At 35.0% G+C, this 22894-nt stretch overlaps 1 protein-coding gene across 1 annotated transcript; it reads left to right on the top strand.

The window, feature by feature from the left end:
* The first annotated feature begins 8996 nt into the window (after window positions 1-8996).
* Window positions 8997-10658, top strand: LOC133300514 (protein NETWORKED 4B). The gene is made up of 2 exons (XM_061500075.1): window positions 8997-9204; window positions 9307-10658. Exons 1-2 carry the CDS (start codon window positions 8997-8999, stop codon window positions 10569-10571), a joined length of 1473 nt encoding a protein of 490 aa, XP_061356059.1. The 3' UTR covers window positions 10572-10658.
* Window positions 10659-22894: the final 12236 nt, after the last annotated feature.

The raw sequence follows: 22894 nt of genomic DNA, 5'->3' as shown, positions 1-22894 counted from the left end.
GTAATGTTATTGGAATTTTTTTGGGAAATATTAATCTCATGTTACATGAGAGTAGTTCTCTCATGTTATAGAGAGAATTCAAGTGGGGTCTACCATTAAAAAGCAAAAAAGGAAAAAAAGAGAGGAGGTACGATTTTCGAAGTGAGAGAAAATGAGATAACAATCTCATGTAAAACGAGAGTAGTATTTTCCAATTTTTTTTTACGAGACATTTTATTGTGGAACCCATATATTATTTTCTTTCTCTTTATATCATTTTCTCTCTCTCAAAATGTGGTCTCTACAGGACAATATTTTTTTTTCATGTAACAGCACAAATGCATTCCCCTAAGTTTTTTCCAACAGATAAGAAAAACATTTACCGTGTGAAATGTCTAAAACTCCTAGCAAAGCGTAGAGTGCCAATTTTGGGTGGACTATAAGATAGGCACGAGTAAGCCGCTCTACTTATGAATGAAAGTAACTAGAGTACTTGATTGTATTGCTAATGAACTAGGTCCTATTTTGGGATTTGATTCGATCAGCTTCTAGAGAGGGGAGCATCCACTTAGTACAATAGTTTTGCCCATCACATTATTCTTCCCTCTTGATAATAGGAGAGGCCATTCCTGGAGTTCCTTCTAGAAAGAATATTACGACTATTGGGTTTACGTTAGTTCCATGTTAGTCCTATAGTGGAATTCATCATAAATTCATTTCAATGATGGTGATCCTCTTAGAGGTGAGAACATAAGAATATTTTCATGAATTGATACTCTTCAGTGCCACACCTTTCATAATAAAAATGTCGTTTGAGTAATTCTTCAAAGAGAAAAAATTCCAAGGTCCTTCGGCAATTTTAAAAGCCATGGTTGAGATATTACAATTTGGGTTTTTAATATAATAATTAGATTATTTATTTCAATAGTTAAATTAATTTAGTTATTCATTTCAAATAGTTTAATTTCAAAAAGTTTTAAATACTACTGCCCCTAATTTTGTAAGTCAAACTCTAACTTTAATCATTAATTTAATATGCTACATTTCTAAAAGGACATAAAGTGAGGCCACAATTGGAAGTCCCCATGAGTAGGCGATTGTGGATTTTTGCACTCGTCCACTTCTCTATGACTTTACGCGAATAACTTAAAATATAAAGAAATCTGTTCATTGCACGAAAATAATATCTAGTTCATACTAAAGAAGAATTATTACAAAATTTGAATGTGTTATCCGATCATTCCTGGATGTGGCTTTAGTAATTTTGACTTAAATAAGGGTACACATTATTCTATATATTAATTATAGAGTTTAATTTCAATATATTTATTTCATTGATGTAATTTCTTTCATTATTTTTTGATTATAATCAAACTCACTAAATAATATGGCAAAATATTATTAAACCCGACTGTAAAACTTTTTCAATGCTAATGATTGAATTATTGTTTGAGTTTAATTTTAATGTATTATTAATATAAAATTTTGTCTGCTATAACACTCGATTATGTATTGGATTTGTAACTTTTTATGTTGCATGAGAAATTGAAACTTTCATTCCGAGAGAGAAAGGGGCACACCTTAAAAAAATAAAATAGAAAAGTGGTTGTCATCATGAATGTGCAAAAGAATCAAAAAATTGAACCGTAATTAAAATAATTAATTTTTAAAAATCAGTTCATGAACCAAATTAGTGTTTAAAGAACCGCTTTAAGAACAAAACTGGTTTTTAATATTTTTTTCTTTAATTTTTTAATTCTTAATTTTTAAAATATGATCGACCCAAACTGATTTTGAACCAAATTATTTTTTAACCAAACTATTTTCGAACCACGCCGTTTAAATCAATTCGTTTGGATTCTTTGAAGAAATTGGTTTAATTTGATCCATGGACACTCTTAACTGTTTCAAACATTAAAATAAGGGTAGGAGAAGAGATTTTTCTCAATTGCAGGATAAATCGAGAAGAGTTTTGGTGTTTCTGTACCATCAAATTTTAAGTGGTCCAAACTAATAAAAATGTGACAACTAATCAAAAAAGAGGAAAGAAAGGAGAGTAATTTTTTTTTTTTTATACAAATGTCAATCTCTCAATGGAAGAAGCATATGAGGGCGGGACCACTATAAATTTTTCCGGATAAATCTGTTTTCCTTATATATTATCACGGTATAAGGAAACATGCTTTTTTTAATGTAGCTATTGTAAAAGCAAACCTTTTAAAATGACGTATAACCATGTGATTGAATAATTGCATGAAAAAGTTGTATGCTACCTAAAACTAATAATAAGGAAAATTAAACTAATGATCAGGAAAGAAATGCATTGTATAATAAAATTATTTTGTGGGCTTTTTCTTTGGTTAGATAAAAATCCCACCAACTCTTGAGTAATGGAAATGAGCGTTGAGGGCTTGAGGCTAAGAAGAAAGACAATTACTGACGAGTGACGGGTCCAGTGACAAGTACCCCCGACATTTTCGAAGTTCTACTTGTTTCTTTTCCCGCCAGAAATTTAATCGTTTCGCGAGCATCGAGAAATATGGGTGGGCCATGGCCCACACTTTAAAGAGCAATTCAATCAATTATTAATGAACCAAATATATTATTGGCTAATTGGATTGCCAAAACAAACATCCCTAAAAAAAAACACTATTTAATTTAAAAGTAATTGGTTTATCAATTAAAAAGAAGAAAAAGAAAAGAAAAATTACAATTAAGAATAATAAATAAATTTCATATATAATTTTAATTATTATTCCATTTACATCTAACGTTGATTTGATTTTAAAAACTTAAGAAGATTGAATTGAATTTTGAGATGATGGAAAGGCGGGATATGGTACCCGAACCGAAATTGAGGGGCCACGTCACTCTGTCGCTTTGCCTTTTGGTTTGGCTCTCTATCTTTTAAATCAAAGGCAACCACTTTGCTTTTTCATTTGTTCTCTCTTTTTTGTTCACATTTGTTACTTTTCTGCCTAGAAAATTCTGCACTATCTCCTCTTCTTCTTCAATCTCTTAGTCCTTCGACTCAGCTCGGTAGAGGTTAGTGAACTTCATTTCTATGCCTATCTTCTCCATTATGCTAATCTTCTGCTTTTATTATTCCTTTCTTGATTTCAAGTAATTCAGATTTTGCGTTACGATTCACCGCCCCAACTCTGCATCTCGAGATTCAGTGGATTTGGTTTGTTGAATTCATTTCGATTGTTCAATTGACCTTTTATTGATAATTTGAAATGATAAAATTAAAATGTTATGCTGTTTTGTGGTTTCATCGTGATTCACTTTGTTTGAACTAGTATACTGTAGATGAGAGTCTGATATCTGTTCAAGGGAAAACCGAAACTACCGTGACTGTGGTCTTTTCATTAAATTGTTGTGGAGCTTGAGCTTTGGGTTTTGGTCATCCATAGAGCAATAGTCATGGTTGTAATTTGTAAATGAAGACAGTAATATATGTAAATACATAATCAAGCTTGTAAATTAGGGGAAACATGATCAGTAATTTTCTCCTCATAACCACATTAAGGGCTTAGAACTAGAGGGAGTGAGTGTCTGAGTGTGTATGAAGAATAAAAATGTATTACTCTTCTACTAATGCGAGTACATGAATTAAGAAACTCAGACAGGACTAATAATTAAGCTGTGATTGTGATTCTTTAACTTTGTTCACTTGCGCAAATGAGTCGTAGGCTCAATAATGGAATCGAAGGAAGAGAATCTGAAGTTTTTATGCTCATAAGTTTCATTAAACACAGTGATATTTATATATGTTAGGGAAGGTCACTCGACTAACAAATGCAATCTTGCAGGGAGAGATAATTTTATAGAATTTAAGATGTCATCTGCTTCAAAGAAGTATATTAGCAGAACAAGATCACTTTACAAAACTGAATATTCATTCAATCAAAATCAGAAAAAGATCAGGTGTACAATGCTGAATTTATACAAGGAGAAAAATGCCGTAACAGAATGGCATGTGTGACAGCTAACACTAACAAACCAGCACCACATGTGCAAAAATAAAAAAACCGAATAGAATAGGCACCACTAAGCACTATCCTAACAGAAAGCAATCTTAACAGAAGATAACAAAATAAAATAGCAAAATATACTAAAAGCCCCCCTCAAGATGGAGAGTAAATATTTAAAAAACCCATCTTGGAGACCAGAACAGAGAACTTTGAAGGCAGTAGTGGCTTAGTGAAGATATCAGCAAGCTGTTTGGATGAAGGAACAGGGAAAGTCTTCACATGCCCTTTGAGAATATGCTCACGGATGAGATGACAATCTATCTCAATGTGTTTTGTGCGTTCATGGAACACAGGATTTGCTGCTAAATGAAGGGCAGATTGGTTATCACAGAAGAGGTGTGCAGGACTTGGATGCAAAACTTTAAAATCTTTGAGAAGAGAAAATAACCAAAGTAATTCACAAGTGACATTAGCCATTGACCGATATTCTGCCTCGGTTGAAGAACGGGAAACCGTTTGTTGCTTTTTTGACTTCCATGATATAAGTGAGTCACCAAGAAAAACACAGTATCCAGAAATTGATCGGCGGGTTTCAGGGCATGTGGCCCAATCAGAATCACAAAAGGCATTTAATTGAATAGAAGATGTAGTGGGAAAGAAAAGACCTTGACCTATGGTATGTTTAACATATCCAAGAAGCCTGTAAGCAGCCTGAAGGTGAGGAATTCTTGGAGAAGTCATGAATTGACTGAGATGAGTAACAGCATAACAAAGATCCGGCCGCGTAATGGTGAGATAAAGGAGCCGTCCAATGAGGCGTCGATACATGGTTGGATCAGAAATAAGATCACCATCTGTGGAGGTTAAACGAAGTCCAACATCCATGGGGGAAGTGCGAGTTTTACAACCCAGTTGACCAGAATCTTTGAGTATCTCAAGAGCATAGTGATGCTGACAAACCGAAATGCCTTTGGAGCTTCTGGCAACTTCAAGGCCAAGAAAATATTTCAAACAGCCAAGATTTTTCAACTTGAATTTGTTGTGTAATTGATAAGAGATAAGCTGCACTTCATGAGGATTGTTAGAAGCAACTATTATGTCATCAACATAAACCAATATAACAACAAGGCAGGCAGTACTAGAACGAATAAAAAGAGAATTATCTGAAGCAGATTGTATGAAACCAAGCTGAAACAAAGTATCAGAAAATTTTGCAAACCACTGTCTTGAAGCTTGTCGAAGGCCATAAAGGGACTTGTGTAGACGACATACTGCATTGGGAGGAAGAGAGGCAGACTGAATTGAATATCCTGGAGGGAGATGCATATATACTTCCTCATGTAATTCCCCATGAAGGAATGCATTATTAACATCCAGCTGTACAAGAGTCCAATGGTTGATAGCAGCAAGGGCAAGAAGAGTTCTGACAGTGGTTAGTTTGGCCACTGGAGAGAAAGTATCTAGAAAATCAACACCCTCCTGTTGATTGAATCCTTTAGCGACCAAGCGAGCTTTGTAACGCTCAAGAGAACCATCTGAATGATATTTAACTTTATAAACCCAACGACATCCAACCGCATTCTTGCCAGGAGGAAGAGAAACAATTGACCAAGTTCTGTTTATCTCAAGAGCAGATATTTCTGCAGCCATTGCGTTCTGCCATTCAGGTAATTGTGAAGCTTCTGTAAAAGTGGAAGGTTCATAATGAGATGAAATGGAATTGATGAAGCCCAAATGAGAAGAAGACACTTTATGGTAAGATAATGAATTTGTAAGGGGGTGAATAGTTGAAGAGGAACAGATGTAGTCTTTAAGGTGAGAGGGTGGGTTAGAGGCACGTTTTGGACGCTCTGAAGAAGGATTAGCAGTATCAGGAGGTTGTGAAGGTAAAAAATAAAGGTCAGGTTGTGATGTGGATGATGAGTTGTGAAAGGAAAAGGGGAAATTGTCCTCATAAAAAACAACATCTCGTGAAATGAAGGTACGGTTACTCTGCAGGTCAAGAAGCTTGTACCCTTTATAACCAGAAGGGTAACCAAGAAAAACAGCGGGAAGAGCTCTTGGGGAAAATTTATGTCGGTTTTTTGGTAGTGTGGAGCTGTAACAGAGGCAACCAAAAATGCGCAAATGAGCATAGGCAGGTGGTTTGTGACAAAGCAGTTCAAAAGGAGACTTAGAAGATAAAAGAGGGGAAGGGGTTCTGTTTATCAAATATACAGCAGTTGAAACACAATCCTGCCAGTAAGCCAAGGGAATATGAGACTGAAAATGTAATGCTCGGGCCACATTGAGCAAGTGCTGATGTTTTCGCTCAACAACAGAGTTCTGCTGGGGTCTGTCAACACAAGAATGGAAAACTTGAATTCCATTAGAAACAAAAAAATGAGATAAATTGAACTCAGGAGCATTATCACAACGAACTGATTTAATGGAAAAATTGTATTGAGTCCGAATTAAGGTGTAAAATGAAGGAAAGACAACAGAAAAGTCAGATTTAGCACGTAAAAAGTAAACCCATGTGAACCTAGTTGAGTCATCCACTATGGTCAAAAAGTAACGAGATCCCTCTACAGAAGGGGTGTGAAAAGGACCCCAAATATCACAGTGTATAAGGTCAAAGGGAGAATCAGATAATTTGGGGTTTAAAATAAATGGAAGGCGTTTCTGTTTGGCAAGAGGACAAATAGAACAATGATGCGAAACTTGCAAATTATCAGTAAATCCCAAAGTATTTTTCATTGAATTTAAAACTGAAATAGATAAGTGCCCTAAACGTGAATGCCAGAGAACTGGATCACGAACCTTAAAAGAAAAACAAAGGGGTGGGGGAATGTTTACAGGGGGAAAAAGGTTGTGACTATCAAGCACATAAAGATCCCCGTGTCTTCTAGCAATCCCAATCGTCGTTGCTGAAGCACGGTCCTGAATAAGACAATGGGAAGAACAAAAATTAGCAAGAAGAGGAGAGTCACGGGTTAAGGCACTAACAGAGAGAAGATTAAACATAAAAGATGGAACACATAGAACATTTAACAAAAGAAAAGAATCGGAAATAGACACCGAACCAACAGTGGAAACAAAATCAGAAGAACCATTAGGAAAAACAACCATAGAATTAGAAGGAACGGAAGCAACAAGAAGATCAGAGGAAATACAAACATGGTGCGTAGCACCTGTATCAAGAACCCAGCAAGAACTTGGAAGAGAACGAGGAGACATACCACTGAGACTAGCAACAGAAGGAGTAGTCGTGGTAACGGACGGAGCTGAAGAAGTGGACGCCGGCGCAGAACTCTGTTGAATGAGCGTCAACAATTGATTGTATTGTGTGGGGGTAAAGGCTAGAGGAGAATCGGCGGTGGAATTAGGTCTAGGGAAATGAGATGGAGATTGAGGGTGAGTCACGGAATGGAAGGAGTGGGCCTGAGGTGTATTTTGGGAAAAATTGGGCCTGATGGGTTTGGGTTTATAACCGGGTGGGTATCCGTGGATTTTAAAACACTTGTCACGGGTATGACCCGGAATATTACAATAGGTACAAACAGGGCGTGAACGGCGTTGGGTGGTGGCAGCCATGGATGGGAAGGAAGAATTAGAGGTAAGGGAATGAAAGGAAGGCGTTTCTGGAACAGCAGAAGCAGGGAGAGAAACAGAAATTTGTCGTTGTCTCTCTTCTTGAAGAATCAGAGAAAAAACCTTAGCAAGCGAGGGAAGAGGTTCCACCAACAAAAGTTGAGCACGGGCTGATGAAAACGAATCATTGAGTCCAATCAAGAATTGCAAAACATGATCCTGTTCGCGCTGTGTTTGGATCGTGCGGAGAGCACCACATGTACAGGAAGGAAGAGGAAGATAGTCGTGAAGTTCATCCCACAGAGACTTAAGCTTGGTGTAGTAGCCATTGACATCCAAAGAACCCTGACATAGAGACGAGATTTGTTGCTTTAGCTGGAAAATCCGCGGTCCATTAGCCTCAGAAAAACGAGTTTGCAAATCATTCCACACTTCGTAAGCATTGGAAAAATAAAGAAGACTATCTGCGATCTCCTTCGAAACAGAATTCAAGATCCATGAGATGACCATGGAATTACAGCGAAGCCAAGACGCAAAAAGAAGATCTGAAGTCGGTGGTCGAAGAACAGATCCATCAACAAAACAAAGTTTATTCTTGGCAGTCAAAGCAAGAAGCATAGCCCGACGCCAAGAGTTGAAGTTGGATCCAGAAAGTGTATGGGAGACTAAAATAAGACCGGGATGATCACCGCTCTGCAGAAAATAAGGGCTGGAGCTATCATCCATGGTTGCTGAAGAACCAGAAGAGTCAGCAGTGGTGGAACGGTTAGTATTGGTGCCACGAGCCATGGTAGGAGGCGAGGGCTAAAGGTATACATCTGATACCATATTAGCAGAACAAGATCACTTTACAAAACTGAATATTCATTCAATCAAAATCAGAAAAAGATCAGGTGTACAATGCTGAATTTATACAAGGAGAAAAATGCCGTAACAGAATGGCATGTGTGACAGCTAACACTAACAAACCAGCACCACATGTGCAAAAATAAAAAAACCGAATAGAATAGGCACCACTAAGCACTATCCTAACAGAAAGCAATCTTAACAGAAGATAACAAAATAAAATAGCAAAATATACTAACTTTTGATCTACAAAATTGTGCGCTTGAGAATTGAGATTCAAAGCATGCTATGCCGGATATTTTCCATTTGCTATCTATCTTGATTGTAGGATTTTGAAATTTTGTAAAGCGCTGGATTTGTTAGTGGTTTGTTTGAGTTGTACGATATTATTTTATAGTTACTTCGTGTTTTAGGAATATAAAGAGAAAAAAGGGTGATGGCTGGTCGCTAAGTGATTTTGCAATCCGGATTCATGTTATTTCTATTTCTTTTTAAATTTCTATAATTTGAATGACTTGTTCCTTGCTGATTGTTGATGTTTAGAATGAAAATGTTGTAACTTTTAGGATTTCTTTTTCTAGTGCACAGTTCTTACCATAGACTATATCCTCAGAAACTCGGATGGAGGGCTCTGGCAATTCTGATGTAGGTTGTGACCAAGGAAGTCTATTGGTGACTCCATATTATACTCCGTATCAGAAGCAGATATTGCAGAAGTCTGGACTTCAACCTGTCAATATGGACTTGTCTCCTAGCACAGGTGGTGATAGCACTGTGGTTTCTACCAAGGAGGGCTCTGGATCGCCTTCCTCATCATCCTCAGATTCAGAACCTGAATCTATTATCCCATCTGTAGTCCATTACCATGGCATGCCAGTGAATACGGATGGCGAGGGACTCCCTGAAGGTATTAAGCTGAAGGAAGAATTTCCTGATCTGGAGCAACAAATTCAAATAGTTGGTGAGGAAAAAATAGATAATATATTGTGGGCGAGAGGGAATGAAAGTTATGATGAATTGCTCAGAGAATTCATTAAAAATGAGGAAGAGCTTAAAGTTTCCAACTTTAAACTTCAGCTCTCAGAAACGGAGATTGTCAATTTGAAGAATCAAATTGAGAAAAGAGAGGATCAGCTTGATAATGTGCGGAAAGAATTAAAAATGAAAGAGGATAATCTTGAATATGAAAAAGGGAATGTACTGGAGTTGCAAAAACAAACGGCTGATTTGGAAACTCATGTTCCAGATTGTTGCTACAAGATTGCGAAGTTGGTGGAACAGCTGGAGTTAGCCAATGAACAGCTTAAGACATCGAATGATGAAATTGCAAGATTAAGAGAAGAACTTAGGAGTAAGTCATCTGATACTCATGAGTTGCAAGGTCAGCTTGATGTGGCACAGGAAAATGTGGCCACTTTAGAATGCCAGCTTGATTCAGGAAGAAAGCAGATTGGGGAGCTAGAAGACAGGATTACATTGTACAAAGTTAATGAAACTAACCTTGAGCTTGAGGTGCAAAAATTGAAGGCTGAAATGCTTGATGCCCAGGTACAGTTCTCTCTGGAGAAAGATCAGTTGCATTCTGATTTTGTGAGTTTATCAGAAGTGAAAATACAGTTGGGCTCTAGACTCGAGGAATGGGAGTCTCGAAGCAATGCATTAGAAAACAAATTAAGGCAATTCGAAGCTGAGAAATTGAAACTAGAAGAGCTGCATGCTAGTCAACAAATGGTTTTGCAAGGTGAAATCAGTTGTTTGAAGGAAGAACTTGGTCTGAGAAGACATGATGTAGAAGCTGTGAATAATGAATTTGACAGGCATAAGCAGAAATATGACCTGCTCATGACTGAAAGAGATGGAGCCAATGCTAAGACTCATAAACTTATGGCTGAGGTAAGCTTCCGAGACAATCAAATTGCAAATTTTGAGAGAGAGCTATTCCAGCTAAGCGCACAACAGGCAGAGTTGATCTCTGGGTCTGAAACGAGACTGAATCTAGTAAATGAGTTGAATCTGAAAGTTGAAGAGCTTGAAAAAGAGGTGACTAGACAGAACGCTGTGATCTCAGATCGGGCTGAGGAGAAGAGGGAGGCAATTCGGCAACTATGCTTTTCTCTTGATCATTATCGGAGTGGATATCAAGAACTTCTTCAAGCATTTACTGGGTACAAGCGTCATGCTGTTATAGCTTCCTAAGTTGTGTTCAGTTGTGTCTTATCGTTTTAATATGTACTGTAGATCTTTGCATATTATCAATTTTGCATGACTTTCTATTATTGCTGTTGAGCATCTAAACATTACATAATACTGTCTTGATTCCTATCGAGTTAGGTCAAACAGTTACGTTGGTAATTGGCGTTGATGAAGCCTTTATGTTCATTTCTCATAGCCTTTGTTTCTGGAGTTGGAAAATGATGTTTTTCATAGTCCAGACTTACAGTTTTAAAAGAAATTCAGTCTAGGTTTCTGGTGTTGAAATTCTTTGTCATTTTGTTTTTTATTCCCAATTTTAATTTCGTCTAAAATGATGGTTTTTGGGGAATTGCATTTTTTATTTGAAGTTAATATGCGTATTATGGCTATACTATAAACCTAAATTTAATTTCAATTTCTCTATTGTTGATTTTCTATTTCATTACTTTGGAATTGTGTGAGGTATCCAAATGTGAAATTATTCCGAATTTGGACTTTGATTTTCATCAATTATTTTAGCACAATTGCAGAACCTCAAGTGAATATGCTGCTATTGTTATCATTGTTGTTTAATATTGTTATTCTGCACACACATATTTATGTTGTTATGACTGTTATGGATGGAGGCAAGTTGGAACCAAATTCATTTTGTTCTGCTGAGATTTTTTGATTGAATCCCAGTAAGAATGTTAGGCAGATACTCTTAACCATTTCATTTGAAATTGCATAAATGATCACGCTTTTATGTATTTTTCTATATTTCACATTTTACAGTTTGGTTGGGTCATTGAGATTTGAGTATGTTACTACCTCTATTGTGATTTTATATATTATTAAGGTATTTGTGTCATGTTAGGTCAATAGTTGACAGCATGAGTTGATTTTGACATCTTAATGTGATCACATTGTTTGATTAATTCGGTGTACTAATTTTTTATTAAAATAAAAATAATTTGATTTGTGTTTTCCAAGTAGGAGCGTGTAAGATATTTTGACGTGGACTAACATAATCAGTAATGTATTTTATACCAAATGGTGGTAGCTAAGTTGACGCATGGGAACTGAGCAGGTGAGGGTGAGAGCATGTGTTCGATCCTATCAAGTACTACCTTTGTGAAGGATTTAAAACCTTAATCCTGGACCCGCCCCGAATCGAACTAGTCGCAAAGCAATGAATTGATTGAAATATTTTTTTAAAAAAAGTAATGTATTTTATAAAACTCAAATTAATTGAATGACAAAATATTAGAGAGCACACTAATTATTTTGGTTTAATGCAGAACCGACTCGGTCATTGATTCAGTCAAGATATTGCGTCATTAGTTCAATAGGTGGATTACGGGTTGAAACACATAACCCAAATTAGTACATAAAAAGCTATATTTTATACATAAAATTTATAAAATATTTAAATACATGTAAAAAATTATTATATTAGGCTACAAGCATATATAGTTTTTGGGTGTTGTTTTTCTTTTGTTCCTTGAGAAAACAACACCCTTCCTGCACATATAAGTTTTAATCTTGTTTTTTAATTATTATTTTTTATTCTTTTTGACTTATGGGACCCACAAGGTTATGTTTGTGGAGGAATGAAATTTTATTTTCCTGCAAACGGAGAAACAAATATCCCATAATAAAAAAGTCATATCTGGTAACCACATATGATATATTATAAAAAATAAACAAAGAAAAAAGAAAATTTAAGTATCAAGTAACCACATATAATTCTTCTACCATGTATTCTCAACTAACCATATTTAATAATTATAAGGCATTTATTAACGGGTAAAATGTGTATTATTTTAAAGGATATAAAGTTGTGTCATTTTAAGTGAGAGAAAGAGATAGATAAAGGAGGAGAGAGAGTGGACAAAAAAATATAAAGGTGTGGGTCCCTCTTCTTTGTGAGAGTAAAATGACATAAGTTATGTCATTTAAAAGGATAAACATTTTTCCCTTTATTAATAACTCTTCCCATAAAAATGGATTTGCAAGGAATTAATGTCACATTCTCCTATTCCGCAAATTGCTTCAGTCGGAAGTTGAAACTTGATATTATTATAGGAGAGTATACCATTAGTAAATAAAATTACAAAATTTTTTGAAAGAAGTTACTTACTTTTTTTAGACAAGACGAGAATTTTATTTTATTTTTTATAAAAATATACGATTCACTGATTTTTATTACCCGACCGGGTCATTAATTTTGAATTAGTCGTGACCGAGTCCAATACGTGACCGGTCCGCTACTTGATTCGAACCGACCGATGACCGATTTGCCAAATTTTGAGTCGACCTAACCGGTTCGAGTCGAATTTGATAACACTTGTTTGACCTAATGTAGTAATCAATATTGTTATTTGGCTTATTGTGCAGCACTCCTCAGTCCTTACACATAAATTTTGGTGTACGGCCTTTGTATCTATATGAGCTTAGCTTAGGGTGATAAGTGTAGCTTATGCATGTACAAGGATATAGACTCTTATTCCTTTCTATAGAAGTATGGAAATGGCTTACTGAGAGCAAGAGAGAGAATTCGAGTCTCTTTCAAGTTTCACCTTATTTCTTTGTGATTTCTTTACATGATAAAACTAGAGATGTCTGATGTGTAAATTTTTTAGGCTATGATTTATGGATACTGCAATGTTGGCGATATATCCGATATCAATACTCGTATGATACATCTGCATGCATATTTTTGGCATATCCCTTCTTTATTTTTTTAAATGGGAAAATTTTTATTGTATTTAAACCAATATTTTTATTTTTATTTCCCTCTAAATCTCAACTTTTTACCCTTTTTAGATCGAATGCATGTAAAATAGGAATAAATTTTTAGTATTAGCGTTCCATTGAATACTCAGTGCGATGGTGGTATTATAACTATGTATTTCGGATAATACATAGTTATAATATTAAAAAAAAAATTTATATTAGCCGACAAGTTTATGAAGAAAAAAAAACCCTTAATATTATGAATATATACTCTCCGAAGTACATAATTATAGGGTTATATTTATCTTATGTTGCATAAAATAAACAAACTTCCTACATACAATAGATATTAGTCCCTCACCACATCTATTTTGTTTTCTCCTCTTATATATGAATCTCACTTGTAATTTTATTTCTATAATATGAGATAATTTTTTTTCTATAATTAAGATAAATATAACCTATAATTATAATACCATTATTGCACTAAATACTGAGTACAACGATAGTATTAAAAATTTGGTGTAAGACAGGAGTACCGAAAATTTGTTCATCACTCTCAAAGTACTATTACTTAAATTTGAGATACAGACTCAAGTAATGTCCTTTCTAATTACTTGCCTCAAAGCAGATTCTCATTCTTCCTTTGTTGTCCTTCTGTACTCATCCGCACAAAAATTCAAACATTCAGCATCGCTAAACAAGTAGGGAAGCGGGAAAATGCACGAGACTTGGGTTTCAATAAACACAAGTTAATTTTATTTCTTCATTATGTAAATATAAATACGAAAAGGGTATTTGAAATATTATTGAATTGTGTGAATAATCTGTACAAAAAGATCTCTATTTATAGAGAATGAAAACCCTAATACTTGACCTAATGAGTTTGGCCCAATACAACAAATACTAATAATAATAAAATAACAAATATTTACAACACTCCCCCTCAAGCTGAGGAATAAATATTTATCATTCGCAGCTTGCTAGTAAGTTCTTGAAATCTGTCTGAAGGAAGTCCATTTGTCAATAGATCAGCTAATTGACGCCCAGTGGGAATGTATGGAGTGGTAATCAACCCGCTATCAAGTTTCTCTTTGATGAAATGGCGGTCGACCTCAATATGTTTAGTCTAATCATGTTGAACCGGATTATGAGCTCTACAAATAGCGGACTTATTGTCACATAGCAGCTTCATAAGTCCCTCACATTTTATTTTGAGATCATCAAGTATAATTTTCAGCCACAGTAACTCACAAATGCCTTGAGCCATAGCTCGAAATTCAGCTTCTGCACTTGATCTGGCGACCACATCTTGTTTCTTACTTCTCCATGTCACCAAGTTACCGCAAAGAAACATATAGTAACCAGTGGTAGAATGACGGTCAGTCACGGATCCAGCATAATCAGCATCAGTGTAAACTTCTAAAGAGAGATTGCCATCACATCGGAATAACAATCCTTTACCAAGGGTAGCTTTAAGATACTGCAGAATTCTCTCTACTGCCTGCATGTGTTTCTCCTTTGGATCGTGCATAAACTGACTGACAACACTAACAGCATAAGCTAGGTCTGGTCTAGTATGAGCCACATATATCAATTTTCCAACTAGCCGTTGATATTGTCCTTTATCAACTGGAGGACTCTCTTCTTCATAGCCTATCTTGTGATTCTGCTCAATAGGAGTATTAGAGGGTTTACACCCGAGCTTTCCTGCTTCTTTGAGAAGATCAAGAACATATTTCCTCTGGCTAATAAAAATTCCTTTCCTTGAATGAGCTACTTCTATCCCTAGGAAATATCTCAGTTTCCCAAGGTCTTTGACTTCAAACTCAAAGGCAAGCCGTGTTTGCAGAATCTGTTTCTCCACAAAATCATCACCTATGATAATAATATCATCAACATATACAAGGAGCACAGTAAGCTTCCCATTATGGGAGTGCTTGAAGAAAAGAGTGTGATCTCTTTGACTCTGTCTGTATCCTAAGGTCATCATAACCTTAGTAAACCTTCCAAACCAGGCACGAGATGACTGCTTCAATCCATACAAGGCCTTTTTTAATCTAAAAACTTTATTTTCTCCCTTCACAGAATCAAAACCAGGCGGGATTTCCATGTAGACTTCTTCTAACTCACCATTGAGGAAAGCATTTTTCACATCAAATTGATTTATATCCCAATTGTAATGGGCAGCAAGGGATAACAAGACTCTCACCGTATTCATCTTTGCAACTGGAGCAAATGTTTCTTCATAATCAATGCCATAGGTTTGAGTGTAACCTTTGGCAACTAATCGAGCCTTGTATCTCTCAAGAGTTCCATCAGAATTATATTTCAGGGCATAAACCCATTTGCACCCTACTGTTTTCTTTCCATTAGGTCTATCAATAACCTCCCATGTTTTATTTTTCTCCAACGCATTCATTTCCTCTTGCATGGCTTGAGCCCAATTCCTATCTTTCAAGGCTTCATGTACTGATTTTGGGTGCAATAGAGTCTAGTGCTGAAACAATGCTTTTGTGCTGCACAGAAAGATTAGCAGAGGAAACAAAATGGGAGATAGGGTATTGAGTACAAGAGGGACAAGATTTCTTGGGACAAGCTCTTTTTCCTTTTCTAAGAGCAATGGATAAGTCATCAGAAGTATTAACATCATGATCAGAAATATGAGATTCAGGACTTACCAGTGGTTCAGACGATTGAGGTTGCTGCTGAGACAATGTGGGTTGTTTCCTTCTTTTAGGTGTCATAATCTTCCGTATCTCTGGTGTACTTGATGTATCAATCACAGGAGAATCAGTCACAGGAGGATTACTCACAGGAGGATCAGACACAGGAGGAACAGACACAGGAGGAACAAGACCAAGAGGAGGATACACTGACACAGGTAAAGGAGTAGACACTGAAGATTCAAACTCAAAGAAGGGAGGTGATGAGATTTCTGGTGAAGGATTCTCCCCCTGAAGATGAGGACCTTGGAAAAAGGACTCAGATTCCTGAAATGTAACATCCATAGAAACAAAAAATTTCCTACTACTAGGGTGATAGCACTTGTAGCCCTTCTTATCAGGAACATAACCAAGAAAAACACATTTAATAGCCCTAGGGTCCAACTTACTACGATGATGTTTATGAACATGAACAAAAGTAACACACCCAAACACTCGTGGAGGAAGACTCATAGTTGGAATAGAAGGGAAAAAAGAAGTCATAGAGTGAATAGGACTTACATGGTCAAGTACCCGAGTGGGTAAACGGTTGATCAAGAATGCTGCAGTAAGAATAGCATCTCCCCAATAGTATTTGGGTACATGTGTTTGAAACATTAATGCACGAGCCACTTCAAGAAGGTGACGATTTTTTCTTTCAGCAACCCCATTCTGTTGGGGGGTGTCAACACAAGCAAGTTCATGAATCATACCGTTATTTCTTATAATTGGGAAAAACTGTGATTAACATATTCAGTACCATTATCTGTTCTTAATCTCTTGATTTTTTTATCAAACTGGGTCTCAACCATTTTATAAAATTGAAAGAACAGTTGTGGTACCTCAGACTTTTCACGCATTAAGTACACCCAAGTTACACGAGTGCAATCATCAATAAAAGAAACAAACCATCTATTTCCAGAAGCATGAGCGACTTTAGAGGGACCCCAAACATCAGAATGAATAAGATCAAAAGGTTCAACACTCTTAGTAATACTAGAAGGAAAAGACACACGATGATGCTTAGCAAATTCACAAACATCACAATGAAAAGACTCAACAGACTTAAACAAAAACAATGACAGAAATAAAGATTTGAGTAAACTAAATGGAGGATGACCTAAGCGCTTATGATGAAGCCAAATCAAAGAATCAGCAGTTGATTGACCATGAGACATCAAGATGTGATCTGTTACTTTATTTGCAGGAGATTGTGACACCAGATAGTACAGCCCACCTTGCTCTTTAGCACTACCAATCGTCTTCCCCGTGGCGAGATCCTGAAAAACACAATGGGTAGGATAGAAGGTTACAGTACAATTCAAATCTTTTGTAATTTTATGAATAGAAAGAAGATTCGTGGAGAGTTTAGGAACATGAAGAACATCCTTAAGATGTAAGGACTGCTGTAAGTTTATGTCACCAGAACCCGCAACTGATGTATGAGAGCCATCAGCTACGACTATTGTATGAGTTCCAATGGTAGGATGATAAGAAGTAAAGGAGTCAGCACAACAAGCCATATGATCAGTAGCACCAGAATCAACAACCCAAGAATGTTTAAAATCATTACATGAAGAAAGGAAAGAATAAGTTTTGGAGCTCATACCAGTCATAGTCAAAGCACTAGTATCAGATGGCTTACTCATAGAATCAAGAATGGTTCGGAGCCGTTCCAACTCATCTGGACAAAATGCAGTTTGGGTCTTATTAGGTGCAGGAGTTATTTCAGAGGAAGTAAAATGCGCTTGACCACACAACCTTGCCATCTTTTCTAAGACAGTTTGCTTTCCATGGAGGCGAAAACATAGATCTTTGATATGACCTGTTCTTTTACAATAAGAATACCATCGATCATCTCTTCTAGAAGATACACCATCAGAAAACTTGGTAAAGGAACTCCTTTGAGAAGAGGCCATACTGCACAAAACTTGTCAAAGAATAGCACCAAGTATCCAAAAAATACGAAGAAAATACCAAACGACGTCCGATCTGAGAAAAAATCACAGATCCAGAAAGAGGATGAAGAGACGATCAGAACGCTGTTGACCGGAGCTGGAAAGAAGCAGTCACGCGCCTCCACGCGCCGATAGAGGTGTCTGCGAGTGGGCCTCACTCGCCAGGAGTGTGGCAGCGCGTGCGGCGGCCGCCGGAGCTGGTATTTTCACCGTGAGGTCGTCCGGAGGTGGCGGTCCCTTCTATGGCTGAGCGGAGTCCAAACGGTCACCAGAAAGTACTGTTCCAGTGTTAAACAGTAGTGGGTTTGAGTCGTTCTTAAGAGATCCGGCCGTCAATTGATTGTAAAAGGTCTACAGACTGATAGATCAGAGAAAAAAGATTTGAAAACAGGTCCTCTCGGTCCAAAAAAAGGTCCCCGGAAAAAATTTCCGGTGGCGACTGATTGGCGGCGAGAAGAGGAAAGGAGAAGCGGTAATTGCGGAAGCAGAGCCCTCAGGATCGAGAGCTCTGATACCAACTTGAAAGAAAAGGGTATTTGAAATATTATTGAATTGTGTGAATAATCTGTACAAAGAGGTCTCTATTTATAGAGAATGAAAACCCTAATACTTGACCTAATGGGCTTGGCCCAATACAACAAATACTAATAATAATAAAATAACAAATATTTACAACATAAATAGTTTATTTTTATTTTGGTAAACATAAATATTTTATTTAATATGTATTGTCGTACCCGTATCTTATATTTTTTTAAAAATTATTATCTTTATTTGTTATATCATACACTCGTACATCCATATAACAATTTTGACCAGGTAAATAATCCGATAGCCTATTCTATGAATAAATTATATTGATATATATTCCATATTTATGTTTAAATTGATATGGGATTATGTGTGAATCTTGTTATCTGAATTGTAAACCAATTCTAGCAATAAGCTAATTACCAATAGGTGTTTTTTTTTTTAAATCCTTTTTATGAATTTTTATGGGTGTGTGGTCATCTTCGAGATCTTTCGATCGAAAGACGCTCTCAATTCTCAATTCTCAATAGTCAAGTCTGAATCACTTAACATAAGACTTTGTCTAGGTCCGTTGTCAAACTCCGCGGGAGTCATGCTTCTTAGTAATTACGAAGGCCCTCTTGCTCGTGGCTGCAAATGAATAAATTAAATGTCATTGAAAAATGTAAATGCAGCTTACGCCTGATATAACTCTCATCTTAGAAATAATATATATAGATCACATTATGTTATGTTATTTATCAATGACTGAAATCATAGAAGGATCCATACACCTAACGTGTTGAATAAGTTCCTTTGTCATGCTATTCTCTGGAATACGTAGGGAGTTCAAACAGCATTGAATTTGAAGTCATAGAAAGAAACACGAGTTCCGCATATATATTAAAGCTCAAAAGAACAGAGAGTTTATGAACTCCACTGTTTCACAATTAATAGACGGAGTAAAATGGGTATTTGACTGAAGCATTTGTCTCCATTTGAGAAGTGGAGAGCATTATCTTCGGTGGAACCGTCGCTCCGAGTGCTCTGATAACTATGAATTTTATGGAATATATAATTATAATATTAATTTTTTTTTTCTCTCTTTATATCAGCTGACAAATTTTCAAAGAGATAAAAAAAATAATTTTAATATTATAATTATATATTTTTTAAAATACATATTTATAATAATACCGTCCTACTGAATGCTCAGTGTGATGTTTGCAATAAAAATATTGGGTTTTATGTTTATCATTTAACATAATATAACTTCACTTTCCTACACACACATTAAAGAGGTGGGGTCCACATATTTTTCTTTCTCTTTCATCATTCCATTTTTTCTCTCCTTTTTAATGTGAGAGTTGGAAACAACACTTATATTATGTTACATAACACTAATAAAACCCAAAAATATTTCCTAGTTTAAGAAACTATTTAAATGGCTTTTGATTTTATTTTAAAGCCAGAATGAACTCCGGATAACTGCTAATAATTTTGTGGTCCGTTATAGTTATAGAAGGCTCCACTTGACTTAGGCTTTTTCTTCAAATGGGTCATTTTGTATATTTTATTTTCTGTATTTTGCATTTTTGCATATATACAACAAAGAATTTTGTCACAGTTACGTCATCTTAAACGGAAAGTTTTCATTAGGAGAAACAGCACCTGAATAATAAATGCAACGTGTCATATGACAGTTGGTGATTGACCCATAGGACGCGTTCTCTCCAGTCCCCACTCTTGGGTAAGTTGACCTAATCTCAAATTCAATTTTCTTGACGGGTTCCATTTGCTTTTCTCCTTTTTTTTCCATGTAAACTGATCAATGTTTCGACGTTTATTTTTGCGTTCACGGGTTGAATTATGTGGAGCCATAGTCCTCTTAAAATAAGATACAGGCTATCGGTACTCGCAATCAAAGGGCACAGATTTTAATAGTAAATAAGATCTTTTCATCATTGCTTTCCGTCAAGCAAAACTCAAATATTAAAGGAAAATACATAACTTTTTTTCTTCTTTTTTTAGTCTTCTTAATCGATATTCATCTGTTGGACTAGTCTGATTTAAATGCTCTCGAATCTTATAAATGAGACGATATTTTTTTCATTCACAGAGTTTGAATATGATATCTCTAATTAAGGGATACAAACTCCTTACTATTTGTGTCAATAGATTTTGGTAAAAGTATTTCACTTTTTTTTTTAAATTGTATTGCAATGTCAAAATCGAACACCTGTCTTTCTTTATTTTCAATTTTTACTTCTCGAAGTGAATTTTTATATTATGGATATATTTTATTAAAAATTATGACTCCTCACCTCCTAATATATATATTCATATTGAAAAATTGTTTGATAATATTACAACTTATGATCATTAAACAATAATACAATTCCAAGCGTCAAATTAAGGGTGCATTTGATTGTAATTTCGTTTTTTCATTTTAAAATATTTTTAGCTGTAAAAAGAATTTAGAATAAAAGAAGAAAAAATACATTCAATATCATTGTCTTGAAAAAAATTTAAAAGTAAAATTTTTTTCTGTTTGATAATTTTTTTGTGAAAATACAATTTTAAAGAAAAAAATTGAAAACTCATTTAATTGGTATTTTTTTTACTTCATTTAATGATTTCTTTGTTTATATGTGAAAAATTATATACATTTTTATTAAATATATTTTTAAGACGAAAACAAATCATGCTGTAAGTCACATGTACGACAGCGTACCCAGAAGTAAACACCAAAACTATATTTAAAAATATATAATTGTAATATCTACGAAAGTAAAGTCTATAATTAAACAAGCAAAAGTGGATAAACCAAATAAGAAAGATATTACGTTATGCTTGTGCCTTATGATGCACGGACACTCGGACACTGACACGAGACACAGGACACGACATGACACGCTGACACGTTATTTTTAAAAAATAGCATATTTCGACATATTGTGACACGTTTTGATATTAAATAATATTTTTAATATATATAATATAATTTATATTTAATACATATGACAGTCCATAATAAGTTATATAATCAATCAAATATTCAAATTTCATAACATAAATATAAAAAAAAAATCGTACCTTATTAATTTTTCATGCCAAATTTCATAACAGAAAAAATTGATTTATAAATGATTTTTTTATTTTTAATTAATAAAATAAAATTAAGACAAAAAAAAACGTGTCCAAGCATTGACCACGTGTCAGAAAAAATTGACCGCGTGTCGAAAAAATATGTCGGAGCGTGTCGAAGAGTTGACTAGAACAGTGACCATTTTGCCACTGTTCCTCATATTATTTACCAGAATGCCACGCGTACAGTAAAAATTTCCAAATTGCCACGCGGGTTAATTCGCTACACAGTGTAGCGAAGTATGCCTGCTGATGTGTCACCTCCCCAATGGTCACGTAATTCCCTACACAGTGTAGCGAAATACGTGGTCAAATGATCAGACTCCCCAGTCAACATGATGGACACGTGTCAAGCCACCAATATTTCGCTATACTGTGTAGCGAAATACGTGGCAATGATCACCTGCTCCACTGCGCATGTCAGACATGTGTCAACCATGCACAAATTCGCTACATAGAGAATTATGTGCAGCTGTTTTTCTATTTAAACTCCACGGTCCCCACCATTTCCTCTCAATCTCTACCTCACTCCCTCTCTCTCTCTCTCTAAGTGCTTTCTCACTCTACAAAGTTAGTTTTGTTGTTGTTGTTGTTGCTTTTATAATATATTTGATTTATTAATTATGCTTTTATAAATGTGTTATATTCTTTAATATTGATACTTGAAACATTAGGTTAGTAAATATGTTATGTTATTTAATGTTGATACTTGAAACCTTAGGTTAGTAAATGTATTATATTATTTAATGTTAATATTTGAAACCTTAGGTTAGTAAATATGGTAATTTTATTTCATGCATAAATGGTTAGGTATAAATTATTTAATTTATTATTTATGCCTTAATACATTTGTAATGTTATTTAATTGAGGTATTTGAAACCTTAGGCTAGTAAAATGTGTTAATTAATTTCACGCTTGAATGCTTAGGTCTAATTTAATTAATTTTTTATTTATGCTCGAATATTTTTTGAATATTATTTAATGTTGGTATTTGAAACGTTAGGTTAATAAATGTGTTAATTTATTTTACACTTGAATGAATGGTTAGGTCTACATAATTAAATTTTTTAATTAATTTTTAAACGTTAATAATTTATAAATATTTTTTAATTTTGATATTTGAAACCTTAGGTTGGTAATTATATGAATTTATTTTAATGCATAAAAGGTTAGGTCTAATTTATTTAATTTTTTATTTATGCTTTTATATTTTTTGAATTTTATTTAATGTTGGTATTTGAAACCTTAGGTTGGTAATTATGTGAATTTATTAACGCATAAAACCTT

This window comes from Gastrolobium bilobum, unplaced genomic scaffold (assembly GCF_033153095.1).
Source record: "Gastrolobium bilobum isolate Gb01-03AN ecotype WA unplaced genomic scaffold, APGP_CSIRO_Gbil_v1 utg3131, whole genome shotgun sequence".
NCBI classification, from domain to species: domain Eukaryota; kingdom Viridiplantae; phylum Streptophyta; class Magnoliopsida; order Fabales; family Fabaceae; genus Gastrolobium; species Gastrolobium bilobum.
Note: the sequence above shows the minus strand (reverse complement) of the source record. Positions and strands in the feature narration are given on the sequence as shown.

Bases quoted from the DNA above. Each gene is read 5' to 3' on its own strand.
- LOC133300514 (XM_061500075.1), top strand. From the start codon at position 8,997: ATGGAGGGCTCTGGCAATTCTGATGTAGGTTGTGACCAAGGAAGTCTA. The intron at 9,205-9,306 runs AACCTGAATCTA...AGGAAGAATTTC, and splicing joins CTCATCATCCTCAGATTCAG to CTGATCTGGAGCAACAAATT.